The sequence below is a fragment of the Heterocephalus glaber genome, unplaced genomic scaffold (genome assembly GCF_053883595.1).
Source record: "Heterocephalus glaber isolate CG9 unplaced genomic scaffold, H.glaber_assembly_v1.0 deba00001662, whole genome shotgun sequence".
NCBI classification, from domain to species: domain Eukaryota; kingdom Metazoa; phylum Chordata; class Mammalia; order Rodentia; family Bathyergidae; genus Heterocephalus; species Heterocephalus glaber.
In genome coordinates, this window is record NW_028258403.1 from 12278448 (window position 1) to 12296030 (window position 17583).

Genomic DNA, 17583 nt, shown 5'->3' on the forward strand with positions numbered 1-17583 from the left:
TTGTTACAATTACACATTTAAGCACTGTCCCCACGTTAATGACTTCTTGCAACAACCCTGCAGAATAATTAAAGTGGTACCTCAGGTCACTAATGTAATGTGTTCTACGATTTTGGAAAAGATGTCCTCAATTGTATTTGTCACTCATGGCAGAGTTTGCAAACAAAAACTAAATTTTGCTATGTCCTTCTGTTTGCAAACCAAGCTGTCTGCAAACAAAACTGTTCATGAACCAAAGTACCACTGTATGTGCTTTTTTACACCAAAGAAAAACAAATTTCAGATAAAAGTTAAAATCATTAGCTCTATGAAAATGATGGTGTACAGATTATTATATGTGTCTTCATGATACCAATACCTAAATTCTTCCACTTATTTGCAACTTTAGTCAATCACTTTAAAGGTTTCTGATCATATTCTATCTCTTCAAAAAATGATTTGAAATTTCTTATAAAAACATACAGCTTGGGCCAGGGATTTAGCTCAGTGGTTCCACCACCTCCTGCCTCGCAAGTGCAAGATCCTGAGTTCAATCCCTGGTACCAAAAAAACCCAAAAAACATACAGCACATGGTAAAATAAAAAACTGAGGATTATCTAGGCTAGAATACAAAGATAAGAGAAATAAGATAAAGGCAAAGAAAGTCTGTATATAAAGTGAAAGCAATAAAGCTTTTTCTAGACTTCAAGACATTTTCACAATCAGTTTGAGATCCAAAAGATCAAACCAGCTGCTGGTTCACATCTGTGACAGAAATATTTCCACAGTTCCTCCAATAAGGAATATTGTGTTTATGGGACATAATCAGCAATATCTACAACAGCATCTGTATAGTAAATATATCAAATTCCATACTGTCATTTGCTATAACACCTCTTAATACAGACTAATGATAAAATACCAAGCACAGTGTAGGTGAAACAAAATGACAAAACAGTATACTACAAAAATGCAAATTATCTAATAGAACAGCTTAACAGAACAAAATTTAGACTATCAAAAAGAATCCTTGAAGGGCATGGTGGCGCATGCCTATATCCTAGCACTCAGGAAGCTGTGGCAGGAGGATTGCCTCAAGTTTGAGGTCAGGTTGGGCTATGTAACGAGACCATGTCTCAAAAACCGAAAAGAATCCTTTATATTATTCAGTTCAACTTTGTTAAGAAGTGGGTAGTGGTCTTCAGACTTTGCCACAGTACAAGTGCAAATATTCTTTGCTGCTTATTAAGTATATGAGATCTTAAACCTTGCATGGTGATACATGCCTGTAATTCCAGCTACTTGGAAGGCTGAGCAACAGGACTGTAAATTCAAGGGCAGCCTACACAACTTTGTCAGTCTATCTCAAAATAAAAAATAAATGGATACGTAGCTCAGCATGAGGCACTGGGTTCAACCTCCAGTACTCCAGACCCTCCATAAAAGAAAACTTCAAAAGATCCTGACTCCTGAGGAGGTGGGCCAGCATCCTCTTGTGAGATGCTCTGCCAGAAAAGAAGGCCTCCTCGTAGAAATCCTTTTCAAGTTTACCTGAGTTTTTAAGCAGTGAAAGTAAAGACTGAATGGTTCACTAAGTATCATTTCTTCTCTCTAAAACAATGTTATTTTATATGAGTTACCTCAAGAACTGATTTCCGATCTGCATGTATTTGCATGACATTCTCAGCCCATTCCATTAGTGATTCACCTCGTGGAACTTTTACTCTTTCATGCTTAAGGCGACCAACTCTAAACTCGCCTGGATCATCTCGCCTTACACTGCTTGTGGTCCTTGTTCGCTCTACAGTGGCTTCACGTCGGTTTTGCAACCACACTATTGCTCTGAAATAGAAAAATATGCATGTAGGTATACCATACTTTGACAGCTGAATATACTACTAAACTAGCAACATAATATAAAGACAATAAATTTTAAAGGATAGTATTTACTTGGGTGTTAACTTTTTTTTTCTTTTTTGCAGTACTGGGGATTGAACCCAGAGCCTTCACACAGAGCTATATTCTCAGCCTCCCACCTTTTTTGAGACAGTGTCTCACTATACAATCCCCCAGGCTGGCCTTAAATGATATGAAGCTCAGGCTTGTTTCCAACTTGTAACTGTCCTGCCCTAGACTCCTCAGTGCTGGGATTATGGGCATATGCCACCAACCCAGCTAAATACTAATTTTTTATCTGCATAAAAACTACTGGTTCCATTATATGTAAAAATGTATAAAATTCTTTTTATTATAACCTCCTTTAAACTGAGAAAAGTACTGGGTCTACCTTTTCCCTCTTTATTTTATAGTGATTAAATGAAGTCTGTGCTCCAGCCACACATAATGCAAACAAATACAATAATAATGCAAAAATATACAAACAGTTCCTATCAGAGAAACTAAAATATACTTGTCTTTAGTGCTATGACACAAACTGAAAAGCACCATAAGAATGGTTACACAACACAAAGCTAATCCATCTAGGGTAAAAGAAAGAACCTCTAACTCAGAATAAGATGAAGGTCCTACACATGTGTGCTACTATTTTTTTTTGTAATCTCAAGCAAATCAACTATGTATTTTGAGAATCAATATCCTCATCTATAGAACAGAAATCCTAAGCAATGCCATTTATCACAACAGGCCTAGAGTTCTCTTGATACAAATGCTTTGTAAATGGTATTAAATTTTAGAAAAACATAACTTATCAGGAAAGAAAACAGCTAAATTTTAAGTTATGATTTTATATCTACTTTGACAGAGTATTCATTCAACAAAATATTGAACACCAATAATGTGCTATATATACATGTTTTATGCCCTTGGCAAAACCAAAGAGGAAACAACCACAATTTCCTGCCCTCATGAAACTCTAATCTAGGAATGGAAGACAGATACAAAACTAAATAAAATATGTAATATATTAAGTAGCATACTACTAGTATAGTCTATAAGACATAAATGATGATCAGAAGGAAGAAGATATATTTAAAAATTAGTAGAGATTACTAAATCTTAGTTGATGGAAGTATCTGACTCAATCCATACTACTCCAATAAAGCATATTTACAACTTGAAATGGAAAATTTTAAACAACAACTTCTTACAAGAACACAAAATTTACTCCTGCCTGATAGCAGTCTCTCTTTTTTTTTTGAGACAGGGTCTCACTATGTAGTTCAGGCGGGCCTTGAATTCACTATGTAACCCAGGCTGGTCTCGAACTTGTAGTGATCCTCCTGCTTCAGCCTCCTGAGTGCTGGGATTACAGGCTGCACCACCACACCTAGCATTGCCACTGGTCTTAATAATGTGTTTGCCAGATGCCATCCTGGACAATTCAGCAAGATTCTGTCTCAAAATTTTAAGAATGACTGGGGATATAGCTCAGTGGTAGAAGACATGCCTGGCATGCACAAGGACCTGGATTCAATCTGCCATACCACAAACAAGTGTATTTATACATTTTGAATTTATGTAACACAAAAAAAACATTATTTATTCTAAAAACATTAAGGATGCACTCCCTACCTTGATGCACCAAATGCTGTACATGTGAAATAAAGCTGTCTAGTTTCAAATGGTATTAGAAAAGGACACTTGCTGGTTAACTGTTCACACCAGTCTGGCAGAGCCCCACTAGCCAATGCCAACGGTTCCTGCAAATTAACAAATAACAATATTTTAATACTAAAAGGCAATCTCAATTCTTTAATGTAATAATTACAAAAGACCATATGGCCCAAATTAATGAATAAGAGGGAAAGAAGTATTATAAGAGGCAGAAAAGGAAGGAAAGAGAATACTGTGAAAAGTCCAACAGTTTTAGAATGAAAAGTTCATCGAGGTGATTTTATTACCTCAATCTGCTGCAGAATTTTTGTTGTGATTTTTTTGCTAGTAAATTCATCTGGTGGAAAAGTAAACTGAGGCTGCTCATCACCATCTATAAAATTGATTAACAAAATTAATGAAATAAACTGACTTTAAAAATGCTATAAAAATAAAATAAGGATTCTTACAGACCTTCTTGGGATATTCTTGAGTAAGGGTCACTTGCAACTATATACAAAATGCGCAGAAGCTGAAGAACATCTTCTACTCCACAAGAGTTCTGTCCATTGCCTGCTTTGGCTTGAGGTTGTTCTTTTGTCAGATTAAGAATATCACTATTTTGAAGAGTAGAAATGGCCCCCTGATTTAATCCAGACTTTGTTCCATGTTCACAAAAATCCTGAAGAAACAATTAGCAAAACTGTCCATTAATCATATCTTCAAAAATGCATTATGTCATTTTGTTGGTATTACTTTGAAAAGGTTGGAATTTTTCACAGAACTGCCTTTTAAAATATAAACACAGTACCACGTAACACACAAAACATCAATGTGTTATAAACCATTAAAAATGACAAAATAAAACCATTAAAATCCAGAGTCAAAGAACTCCATATTGAGATCCAATGTCACAAACCATATTTGAAATTTTAGCATTGGCCTATTAACAATGTTATACAAATTCATTTATTTTTGGTACCGGGGATCAAACTTGGGACCTTGCGCTTGCACAGCAGGCAGTGAAACCACTGAGCTAAATCCCTGGCCCTACAAATTCATTTTTTAAAGAACGTCCCAATGTACCTTTCCCCTAAATGTGTGTGTGTGTGTGTGTGTGTGTGTGTGTGTGTGTGTGTGTGTGTGTGTGTGTGTGTGTGTGTGTGTGTGTGTGTGTGTGTGTGTGTGTGTGTGTGTGTGTGTGTGGTGATGGGAAGCAAACACAATACCTCATGCATGCTAAGCAAGCACTCTATTGCTGAACTACAACCCCGGCCCCATAAGTTTTTAAAGCCGCAAAACAAAGCATAAAGCCATTCAAAATAGTGTTTTGATGCCAATATATACCTTATATGCAGCTATGAGCTGAGAACAATTTCTGTTTTTCCTAATACTTTTATTAGTGCCAGTTAATTTCCAGTGGCGCAGGAAAGCAGCATCTGCATTCTTCTGCAGGTAGGTTATCAAGTCATTCTTTGGTAATTCATCAGTGCCAAGGTACTGTTCCACATGCTCTATAGACCAGCAACCCTACAACAGGAAAAACCAAATGTTGGCCTTTCCAAAATATAAAGCCTATAATAGTTCACATGCATTACATGAGATAGATTTAAGATCATGCACATAATCTAAAGAATTCCAGTTAGTCATTCTTTTCCCCTCAAAGTTCAAATGCAACAAAGTTAGTTTTTCCTTTTATTTTAGTAGTCAAGAGTAATAAGCATTTTCTAAAAATAACTTACCATTTTCCCATTTTCCTTTTCTTTGTCAGAATCCTTCATTTCTCTGTACATGATTCTAAACGTGAAGATATTAAAGTTAATTCATAAATCAAATGATTTATAGTTACTTCCAGTAGGGCTCCAATTCTTTAAAAAAATACATGCATGATATCATTCACTAGATATTATGCTGCATTAAACACTGAACTCAAGATATTTTTTTTCAGTCTTGGGATGGAACCCCAGGGCCTTATGCATGCTACCATTTGAATTACACCCCCAGCCTTCTTTATTTTTTTCTGAATTAGGGTCTCACTAAGATGCCCAGGCTGGGCTCCAAATTGTGAGCCTCCTGCCTCAGCTTCCTGAGAAGCTAAGATTTATAGCTGTGTGCCACACAGCTTTAAGAAAATTTTTTAAGAGAACAGTATCAACTTGTTAAACATAAAAGTAGCAGAAACTATATTCCCAAATTATGATTTATAAATTTAGCACTTTTGCAAAAAAAGGACTCATCAAATCTAAACCTTTTCAAGATAAAATATAATGTTATATATTATATGCCAAGTTTAATAACTTTTATATATTGTTGTAAAAGCAAAATGACATTCATATATTGTTGTAAAAATAAAATGGGATGTTTTTTCTGTGTCTACCTGAAAAGGCTAGGAATAACAATGATCAGGAGTGCTTATATTCATATAAGAGATTGAAGTCAGTTTTTAAAATCTAAGAAAAATTGAAGGGAGGGAAAATATGATTATCTTCTGTTCTATCTCAAAAGAACTTAAATTACTTTTACTGGACATTATATGATTATCAATGATGTTAAGAGAATATAAAAAAACATTAACAAGTTAAACAACAATTATTATAAAGCAATAATTTATTGTTTACATTATTATGATGAAAGTGAGTATTTTATAATACTTTTTTTCTGTGGTACTGAAGATTGAAACCAGAGCACTCAGCTACATGCCCAGCTCTTTTTCAATTTTTATTTTGAGACTGGAGCTTGCTAAGTTGCTAAATTGCACAGGCTAAGCTCAAACTTTAAATCTTCCTGTTTCAGCCTTCCAGAATGACAGTATTACAAGTGTGCACCATTAAGCCCATCTTAAGTAATACTTATTGACCACTTACTACATCCTTGAAAATACTAAAAACTTTTTACATATATTAATTCATCAACTCCTCACAACGACTCTCATTTCACAATTACAGATATGAGACATACAAATGTTAAATATGCCCAAGGTCGCTGATAATTGTTAACAAATGAAGAGAGTAAGTTTAACACACACAATCAAAATAAAGACTAAACAAAATATTTAGGATCTCATACACAATATTGATCAAAGAGTTCAAATAGCACTCTTTTCAATGATTATCACTATTTCTAAATGCCCTTCTAGTTCTAAAACTGAGCCATTCTACATCAGTCAAAAGTGCTTTTATCTGCTTCTACAATCTGAAATACACGAGCACAATGCTTCTTGGCTCGTATGTTATGACGATATCTACTTAAAAGTTAAAATCTCTTACGTGTATGTTGGCTCCCAAATACGTCTAAGTTTATCTGATTTCACATTGCCATTACAGGATAATTGAAGCAATTTTTGTACATAGTAAAAGATGGTTGATCTGAAATTGGTGAGTGGCAATTCAACTTCACGAGTTGTTCCAAGACCTGTTACTTTCAAAGTGAGGGCTAATCGAGGAGATGGAGTGCATTCAACTTCTTCTAAGAGCTCTGAATGAGGTGTTCCTGAAAATTGGGAAGATATGTAAAAAAAAATCATATCAGAAAAAAGGAGTCCAGAAAAGAAAACTGTACTAAGCAGGAAAAGGTAACATGAAATGCAAATGAAGGGCTGGAGATGTAGTTCAGTGAATGCTGTGCCTGCCTGGCAAACATAAGGTCCTGACTTCAATTTCTAGTGGTGGGGGCAGGGGAGAGAAAGCCAAACGATTCTGGCATATATTAGCTAAATGATGTCAGCTACTTAAGACTTTTCTGGCTTGAACATTTCTGGTCCGTTTTTTCCTCAAAACTGGAAATAATTACACATAACTTTTTTAAAGACAGAGTGCTAGAACAGAATATATGTGTATGATACGAATTTTTTTTTTGGAAGCAGATTAACTCTACAAATACTTAGGAAGCATTTTTTATTTTATTAATGAGAAAACTAAAAATATCTGTATTCAGAGAAAACTATTCTTGGCCAAAGACCAGTCAAACTTTTACTTATACTATGTGAATAAGTTAGCTTTAAGGTAAACACACACAAATATAATTAGGTTGATAATGTATTTGGGGAGCTCTCTTTTTTTATTAGGTCCTGAATCTTTATCATAATAGCCACTCTAAAATATTCATGCATGACATCCTACTGTACCATAACTGAATCATATACAGCTGTTACTGGACATAAGGACATTTTCAATATTTTGATAACATAATTAGTATAATTTGTAGTCATCAATGTATATAAAACAATGAACAGCTAATATTCTTTAGTATAATTACTAGTGGGAAAAATACTTCATTAGAATATATGAAATACATTGCCAAAAACTTCTACAAAAGGTCTATACCTATTCATAATCCCTACAATAGGTTCTGCCTTCCTTTCCTTTTTGCTTTTCCTCCCTTTCCTTTCTTCCCTCTCTCTTTTCTTTCCTTCTTTTTTGGTAGAGTTTCACTACATAGCCCAGCCTGGCCTCAAAACTGATATTCTTAGGGTTAGGGATGTGACTCAGTGACACAGCACCAGCTGAGATTACAGGCATGTGTCACTGCACCGGCTTTTTATTTTGAGACAGGGTTTCATTATGTAGTTCAGGCTGGCCTTGATCTTGTGGAAATCTTACCTCAGTCTCCTAAGTGCTGAGACTATATTTCTGTTTTTGAGAAAAGGTCCCCCTATGTAGTTCAACATGGCCTCTGAACTCATTATGTAGCCCAGAGTGGCCTTGAACTCATAGCAATCCTCCTGCCTCAGCCTCCCATGCTAAAATTACAGGCATCCACCACCAGGCACGGCTCCAAGTGCTGAGATTATAAGCATACACCTCCATGCTCAGCTAGGTTTTTTTTTTTGAAGAGACCCTTAAGTATCTTAATTCAACCTAAATTCACCTTCATCCATGGAATAGTACACTATAAAGTGTACCTACATTCATATTTAAAACAGTATCTACTAACTAAAAAGCACACTCCAGACTTAATAATTTAAGTCTTCTTTTGTAAGGATTATGACCTAGTTAACAGTATCTAATACCTACTGAGGCACACATCAAGCACCATGCTAACCCCTTTAAATATTTTACCTTGTATAATCAGACTATCCCTTGCCAAACAGACTATCATTCCCTCTATGTAAGAGATATGAAAATTAAGGATTAGACAGTTTAGGGGATGTACCTAAACTACATTAGTTTCCTATTGATAGTAAAATATTACTATCAATTGGGTTGTTTAAAAAACACAAGTTTACTGGGATTATCTCACAGTTCTAGAGATCAAAAGTCTAAAATGGACTTGCATGGCTCATTCTTTCTGCAAGCTCTGGGGAAATCTCTTTCCTTGCCTTTTCTCACTTCTGAATACTATCCACATTTCTTAGCTCCTGGCCCCTCAATGATCTTTTGTCACATCCCTCTGCCCTCTAATTATAAGGACTCTTTATATTATACTGGGGCCAGTTGATAATCCACGATAATCTCCCCATGTGTAGAAGTTTTAACTTCATTATATTTGCAAAGTCTCTTTGTCATACTGAGAAAACCTTCACATATTTATAGGTTCCAGAGGTTAGGACCTGGAAATCTACCCCACCCTTTTTCAAATTTTTTATAGTACTAGAGATTGAACCCAGGAAGCAATTAGCTACATCCCCAGCCCTTTTTGTTACATTTTAAATTTTGATAGGGTTTCACTAAATTGCTCGAGGTAGTTTCAAACTTGCAATTCTCCTGCATCCATCTCCCAAACTGCTGAGATTACAAGCATGAGCCACTGTGCCTGGCAAGACCTGGATAACTTTAGGGAGGCCATTAAGGTGCCTATCATACCTTATAAAAGTTTTAAGTGATCAAGGTGTCACCCAGGCCAACTGACTCCTAAAATCAATGGAGCACTACTCAAAGTTGATAGGAATAAATTCTTAACAGTTTTTATCCAGGAGAAAACAGAAGAAAAAATTTCCCATTTGGACACGATGCATTAAAGATAGTGAAAATACAAAACACACGGTGCTTTTTTTTTTTTTTTGTACACATACATGTGTTTGTGTACTCGAGACTGAATGCCTTTGTACTGAGCTATAACCCCAATCCCCACTTTTTACATTTTGACCCAGGGTCTCACTAAGGGTGACTCAAAATTTACAGTCGTCCTGCCTCATACTCCCAGAGTGCTGGGATTATAGGTATGAGCCACCAGGCCTAGTTTAAAATGATTTGTGAGTTATCAATGTAGACTATGATTGAATGCAGGGTTAGCATGCACTAGGCCCTGGGTTTAATCTCCAGGAACACAAAAATAAAATGAAATAAAAAATTTGTAATTTTTTTTTTTTTGGTACCAGGGACCTTACTAACTTGGGACACAACCTTATGGTTGTGAGGCAGGCAGCAGAACCACTGAGCTAAATCCCTGGCCCATTTCTTTTTGAGGCAGGGTCTCCCTTTGTAGTTCAGGCTGGCCTTGAACTCACTATGTAGCCCAGGCGAGCCTCAAACTAAGGTGATCCTCCTAAAATATATATATTTTGGAGAACTAGTAAGAGGGCTTTTCAGGAAATTTTTACTTATAACTTGCATGCATAAGGAGCACCTTACTTTTCAAACTATATAAATCTTAGTAGGTATCTTTTAAAATTAAATCATCTAACTCAAATATACTGTACCTGGGGGTGGAATTTCTAGGTCAGTTGTCTGTTGCACGTTAGTACGACCAGGTCTAGGATCAAAAGCAGGAACCAAAGCAGAAAATTGCCGCTTTAGCACATAATCATCATCCCATGTTCTCCGGCGTCCTCCTTTAGTTTCATACTCTTCTTCTTCCTATTAAAATTCCATATATAATTAAACATTACAAGATGAAAACTATTATTCCAAAAGTGATGTGTAAAGTTCTTTATATTCTCTATACTTCCTTATTTTGCCATATTATGTAAGTACAGAATAAGCTAACATAAACATTTATAGGTATATATTTTGCTTAATGGTTTCAGTTTATCAAAAGTAAATGGCATTCAGTGACAGCTATACAAATCTACAAATGTGGTAATACAACAAAAAACCATACACATGTACTGTACCAACATCAATTTCATAGCTTTGATATTATAGTGAAACATGAAACTAACCATTTGGAAAAACTGGATAAAAGACACATAAGACCTTTTTGTGCTATTTTTACAACTTCCTATGAGCTTATTATTTCAAAGTAAGTTTTTTTAAATTATAAAGTTCATTTCATACTGAATTATTTGCATACAAAATAGAATGCCTCAGCCAGACATGGTGGCACATGCCTATAATCCCAGCAGGCACTTGGGAGACTGAGTTTGAGGCCAGCCTGGGCTACATAGTAAGTTCAGGGCTAGCCTGAATTACAAAGGGAAACCCTGCCTCAAAAAACCAAAAAAAGAATCCCTCAGAGTTGCATTAAGTTATGATATGATAGACAAAGTATTGATAATTGTCAGTCAGATGATAGATACACACATCCTCATAGTTTGCATACTTAATTGAAATTAACTTTTACAACAGATTAAACCACCATTTGACAGCTCTGCAATCAGAACATCCGGGTTTGCATCTAGGAGCCACCAAATCTGTGCTTTTTAGCAATCATTTCATCTGAAAATTGGAGCTAATAATAAACATTCAAAGAGTTCTTGAATAAATTAAATAAGCCAATACATACAAAGTGTTGAGAACTATGCCTATCATTTATTAGTTACCAATGTTTGTAAGACTATTGCTACATATTCTATCACCACCAGCACCACTACTACAACAAATACCTGTTATTATGTGCTTACTATTACCTAAAGGCCAAAATGAAGGGGTTTCAAGTAAGTAACTGGCACTTGCATTATGCCAGAGCAATCAAGGATTCTAGCTGGAATATGGAACCTATGCAATAGGGGAAGTTTATTTTTGTAACACTAGTCGCTCCCTTCCCTTTTCCTCTTCCCCACACTACCTACACGATTATAGGTATTTAGCCATTTTGTTTGGTATTTTCCTGTGAAAGTAAAAGTATGCAGTAGGGACAACAAACACAACAGTATCACCTGCTCTCCAATAGGTCGGCTCCCTGCTCCAGCAGGGACCTGTGGTAGCTGTGAGGTGACAGCATGGTGTGTTACATCAGAGCGGGAGCCAGCTCGACGTTGCAGGGATGGACGTCTCAGAATCTGAAGTAAAAAAAAAAATGTCGAGAGATATATGTCTAATTACTTTAATCATGTTTATCGCCAACATTCTGCCTTGCTCTGAAACTATCAATCTGTATCTACAAGTGTCACTGAAAAATCTTTTCTTCATTACCATCTTCAGAGAAGTCATAGATTGAATGGTTTAATGCATCATACATTTTATACTAATCTGTTTGTAAGAAATAATAATGTGGTTTGTAAGCAACATATATTCAAAGCATTTAAAATTTTTTTACCTCATTAAACTTAGCATTTCAATTTTAAAAATATTAAACAGGTTTTTTGTTTTGTTCTTTTGGCAGTACTGGGGATTCAACCCAGGCAGCACTGAGCTACACACCCAGACTCCTTTTTACATTTTGAGACAGGGTCTAAGAGTGACCGAGAAGTTAGGATCTTTTGCCTCAGACTCTAGTTCTGGGATTATGAGCAAGCACCACCAAGCCTGGTTATACAGAGAAACTTAAAATATACAGAAGTTACAATAAAGGGTATTTAAGGCACACCTGTCAATTAGAAGATAATCATAGTGATTAAACACGGAGAGTTCTAAATCACAGTGCCTAGCCTTGGGTCCCCACTTTTCTACTTAACTCTGATAATATGGGCAATTTTAATTTTTTTATGCCTCTACCCCATTCATCTGTGTTAGGATTAATGAGAATATATACGAATACAGCTTGTAAAATAAGTACTAAAATATCCTTTTTATTTATTTATTTATTTTTTGGTACCAGGGATCAAACTCGGGACCTTGCACTTGCGAGGCAGGTGCTGGAACCACTGAGCTAAATCCCCAGCCCTAAAATATCCTTTCTAAAATTGTTACTGAAATATAAAATTTTTTGTTGTTGCTTTTTGTTTTTGTTTTTTGAGACAAGGTCTTACTGTGTAGCTCAGGCTGGTCTCAAACTCACAGCGATCCTCCTTGACAGACTGCTGAGCACTGGGATTACAGGCATGCATCACCATGCCTAAGAACTACAAAAAAGTATATTCTGTAAGATTACTGTAGTTTTCTCTAATTTCACACACCTCTAAGCCTTAAAATATCAACATGTAAACTGTAGTGTTTTTCAAATACAAAGAGTCTCATAAATGCTAAGCATAAGAGTGCTTTTCTTCATTAAGCACATTTTTGGTACTGGTGCCATATATCCTTCCTTCAAAGTTTAATTATGACTTAGCTTTTGCTCCCTTCAATTATTAATACCCTATCTGAGGGAAGAAAATAGGAGACTATCTCTACCATAACCTCCTCGTATTCTTGGTCCTCCTGATTGTCATCTTCATTCTCATCATCTTCCTCATCAGGCTCAGGCAAATCTTCATCATCATCTAGCTCAGCTAACAGAGTACTGGCACGACAGCTATCAAGAAAATCTAGAAAATAAAACCAACAACCTTATTATCAACATGACTGACAAAGGACAGCAAGATAAATTTGCATTCTGGGCTACACAAAACAAAGGTAAAATTCAAAAGATTTAAGTATAAAGACCACACTTAATGATGCCACCCATGGTCTATTACCACACATACAGAATAAGTTAACCATGGACAGTAAGTTGTAAGTATGGCAAAAAACAACCCAGGATAACAGATGACCATAAACTATATTTGAACCTACAAAAGTATAACATAAAGGGTCAACTACGTGGGTTAAGACACACAACAACAACAACAACAGAAAAACACTCCCAAAACGCTATTGCTATTCTCTAAGTATCAGGAAGCTCAAAGAAAATACTTTGGACTCACTCATTCTACCCACAGATATATACTGAGCACACACTGTGTGCCAAGAACTGTGTCAGGCACCTGATACATATAGTTGTAAACAGAATAGATATGGTCTAAGTCTCTATGTAGCCTACAGGGGACAGTAGTATCTAACAAATAAACAAACCAGTATGTATGTATAAGCTATGAAAGAGCTTATAAAGGAAAACAGAATTTAAGTTAATCCAGTGAAACCTGGGCTTAGATCTGGTTGACAAGCTGTTCTTCATAGAAATGAATTAAAAAAAGGACTAATGAGATTAAAACTGGACTTGGAAGGGGAAAAAAACCTGCTAACAAAGCCAGGCATAGCAGCACACATCTGTAGTGCAGGCACTTTAGGATGCTAAGCCAAGAAGATCTAAAGTTTGAACCAACCAATACAACAAAATGACTGCGAGACCCTGTCTCCACATAAAAAATAAAAAAGGAGCTGGAAGTGTAGCTCAGTATGAAGGCCCTGGGTTCAATCAGTACTGCCAAAAAAAAAAAAACCCTCTTCTAACATAATACCAGAATTAAACAAAGGAAGGAAACACGATATATTCCTGAAGAACATCTAAGAGATTATTTAGAAACTTGCATTTATAGACCTTTGAACCAAATATTTTTTAGTTTGATAATTACAAAGGACTACATATTTAGTGCCATTTACTGGGTGGCTTATATAAGATAGAGGCCTGATATTATATTTAATAAATTTCTAAAGTATATATTTTAACACTTAATGTTCTGAAATCAGAATGTGTTTTGCAATCAGTATCAAGTGGGAGCTAACATTTTTAGCTTTAGTGACAAAAAAATAGTGTTTTATAACTAATGGAATCTTAAATATTTTACCCTTTACAGATGTGAAGGGCTATCTTTCAATTTAGTGAAGGGCCATCTTTGAATTTACGTTGTGGTTCTCATGACGGTAATGAGGTGGTACACAAAATAAACCAATCAAAACTGTAGGTTTATCTTTTTCTTTTAAGCTAGGATACTGCTATGTAACCCAAGCTAGCCTTGAACTTGTGATTCTACTGCTATAATCGCCTGAGTGGGTTGTATTACAAGTATACCACCACACCAGTATGTTTCACCTTTTTTTGGTGGTACTGGGGATTGAACTCGAGGCCTTCATACTGAGCTATATACTCAGCTTTTTACAAAAAATTTTTGTTTTTAGACAGGGTCTGACTAAATTGCTAAACTGCCCAGGCTCGGTTTGAACTTGTAATCCTCCTGCCTCATTCTCCAGAGTGTTGTGTGCTACTATACCCAGCCAGAATGATTTATTTTTTGAGGAACATACACACTAACTTCATGTATTGAAATTCTATCTCTTATATGTTATAATTTACCCCAAGTCCATTTTTCTCATCTTCCTTTTGTTTTATCAGCATTTAAGACCATAAAAGTTCCATATGTCATAGATTTGACATCATAAAGTCAAATCATGTATCTCAACATGTAGAAAAGTAAAAATCTGCACTATATATACAGATGTTATGAGAACTGATGTCATTCTGATCCTTCATACTAAGTCTTAAAGCTTCTTTGAGTAGAAAAGGAAATTTTCATCACTTAATTATTAAAAGTCGACCAGTAGCCCTAACATTTTAGTAGTTTTACCCACTAGTACATCTACAGCCTTTTTAAACATTACATGATCAGGAACTAAAGCTTCAGGTTAAAGTAGTAACAAATGACTGAAGGCAAACATGAAAAATCTCTTTCATGAGAAATAATAAGTTGGAAAATAACTTTCTCTATGAGTTTAAAAGACTTTGTTGTAATAATCACCATCATTTTGCACCACTTAATAGAAAACACTCCATACTTCATAGAAACAGAAATGTGATAACTATCCTAAAATTATAAAATATCAAATCAAACCTTTGGCTTGAAATAGGAGGCCATATTCTCAGAAAAAAAAAGAAAACCTATTAAAATGAGGTATACTTAAAATGTATCTTCATATAAATTTTCTTATCTTTAAAATTATCAAAAATAATTTTCAAAAAAATAGAGGGGTGGGGATACAGCTCAGTAGAAGTGTGCTCATCTAACATGTGCAAGGCCCTGGGTTTGATTCCTGGAACCGGCCCCTCCCACCAAAACAAACAATAAATAGACAATGTGATCAAGAATGTGTGATAAAGGGTATTTTCAATTAGAATGGGAGCACAACCTTTTGAAAGGCAATTTAGGAATTTATCTTGAGGAAATCTAAAGATACAATTCTGCAATGCACATCTGTATTTATACAGAATGAAAAACGGGTAACTTAAATATACAAAATAGAGAATTCATTAAACAGTGACCATACAAACTGTGGAATGTTTGGCAGCCATTTCAAATGTTGTCAAAACCATCCCAATAAGGTGAAAATATTATTAAATGTATTTAGTAAAAACAGCTGGCTGAAAGGATATAACCCTTTTTGTTAAAAAGAAAAAAAAAATGGAATACGCAGCAAATCAGATTTGGAAGGTAGTAATTATAGATTTAATTACTTTTTGCATTTCCTGTAAAAAGTGTTACTTTGGGCTCAGGATATAGCTCAGTGACAGTGCTTGCCTAGCATGTATGAGGAGGTCCTGGCTCCAAACCTAGCACCATCAAATTAGGGAAAAAAAAGAAAGGGGGCGGGGGGGGGGGATAGGGATTTAGCTCAGTGGCACCGCAACTGCCTTGCAAGTACAAGGTCCTGAGCTCCATCCCCAGTACAAAAAAAAATTAGAAAAAAAATTACTTTCAGATAAGTCAAAAGAAAGAGATTTTAATTGAATCAAATAATTCTACCTCTGGCTACAGCATAGAAGTTATGATGATGAACTATAAAACTTTCTAAGCAAGGGCTAGGGATTTAGCTAAGTGGTTTCGCCACCTGCTGCGCAAGCACAAGGACCCGAGTTTGATCCTCGGTACCAAAAAAAAAATACTTTCTAAGCAAAATTTAATTGATTTGAAAAATTCAAATGTTACCTAACAAGGGACTTATTTCCAAAAGGCCACAATAGAGTATAAGAAATGTCACTGTACAAAGCTTACTAATCTATTATACTTCTATTCCAAAAGGTTATCAAAACTGCATTAGTGACAAAAGGAAAAAAAGATGACACATGAAATTCCCTAGATGTCTGGATTTTCTTGGGGGGGGGGCGGGTACCAGGGATCGAACTCGGGACCTTGCACTTGTGAGGCAGGTGCTGGTGATGTCTGGATTTTTATAATCGTAATTTTTTTTTTCTTTTGAGACAGGATTTTGCTATGTAGCCCAGGCTGGCTTCGAACTCAAGGTGATCCTCCTGCTTCAGCCTCCTGAGTGCTGGGATTACAGGCATGCATCATCACGCCCAGCTCATAATTTTTAAGTCTTTCATATCAATGAGCTTTTTTATCTTAAAGGACGATTTCACATTTATGAGAGGAGAGAATTTTTTTTAAGCAAATGGTAAAACTTTCCCAGGAGAAAAACATCATAAAAGCATCATCTTATCAATATTTACATCTATTTATTTAAAGTGTAACTCACCATATAAGGAATATTCTGCTTCCTGCCCTGTGTCACTCTCACTGGATGTTGACGTGAGGCTGGTAGTTAAAGTATTACTTAATGACTGGCCAACTGATAAAACAGTTGTGGCTGTAGCTGCATTGCTGCTGCTAGTAACACTGGATGTCGACATAGTCACTGTGGATGTGGTACCAGGTGTGGTCAGATTAGGGAAACTCTGAGCACCCATTAGAGGAGAAGCTAAAGATAAAAATAAAGCAAATCAATGTTAGTAGTAGGATAACCTTATTAAAACAAAGATTTATATTTTTGAGATCATGAAACACACTAATAATGAAAAGATGGAAAAACAACAACTTTGGGAACCCAACTGAAATCCAACTAAAAATTCTTGCTTTCAAAGCACTGTTATTTTCAAAATATTAAGCCTAGCTTAATGAAAATAATTTCCAATATATTTTCAAATATATTTACTTTGACCCATTAGTAGCTTAAATTAGAATTAAATAACTTTCAGGGGCTACATTCAATTTAGGGGCTAAATAAAAGTTGTATCCAGGTGGAAGCTCTGGTTTCAATGTTTAA

General features: G+C 35.5%; 2 protein-coding genes across 17 annotated transcripts in view; one reads left to right on the top strand and one right to left on the bottom strand.

Annotated features, from left to right (window-relative positions):
• Positions 1 to 17020, top strand: part of Ap4s1 (adaptor related protein complex 4 subunit sigma 1) — a 90485-nt gene extending 73465 nt beyond the window's left edge. Inside the window, exon 6 of the mRNA XM_087197263.1 lies at positions 16743 to 17020. Coding sequence (XP_087053389.1) covers positions 16743 to 16757 — 15 coding nt within the window. The 3' untranslated portion in view covers positions 16758 to 17020. The remainder of the gene's footprint in view (positions 1 to 16742) is intronic.
• Hectd1 (HECT domain E3 ubiquitin protein ligase 1) overlaps positions 1 to 17583 on the bottom strand; it is a 98690-nt gene that overhangs the window by 6787 nt on the left and 74320 nt on the right. For 4 of the 16 annotated variants that reach the window (XM_087197242.1, XM_087197236.1, XM_087197234.1 and 1 more), the window contains 12 exons: positions 17017 to 17238; positions 12961 to 13094; positions 12600 to 12692; positions 11568 to 11690; positions 10170 to 10326; positions 6799 to 7021; positions 5275 to 5329; positions 4880 to 5062; positions 4007 to 4214; positions 3841 to 3926; positions 3512 to 3639; positions 1621 to 1822 (listed from right to left, as the gene is read on the bottom strand). In XM_087197242.1, the coding sequence (XP_087053368.1) occupies positions 1621 to 1822; positions 3512 to 3639; positions 3841 to 3926; positions 4007 to 4214; positions 4880 to 5062; positions 5275 to 5329; positions 6799 to 7021; positions 10170 to 10326; positions 11568 to 11690; positions 12600 to 12692; positions 12961 to 13094; positions 17017 to 17238 (1814 nt within the window). The remainder of the gene's footprint in view (positions 1 to 1620; positions 1823 to 3511; positions 3640 to 3840; positions 3927 to 4006; positions 4215 to 4879; positions 5063 to 5274; positions 5330 to 6798; positions 7022 to 10169; positions 10327 to 11567; positions 11691 to 12599; positions 12693 to 12960; positions 13095 to 17016; positions 17239 to 17583) is intronic. The other 12 variants (XM_087197243.1, XM_087197238.1, XM_004864033.4 and 9 more) reach the window with 5 other exon arrangements.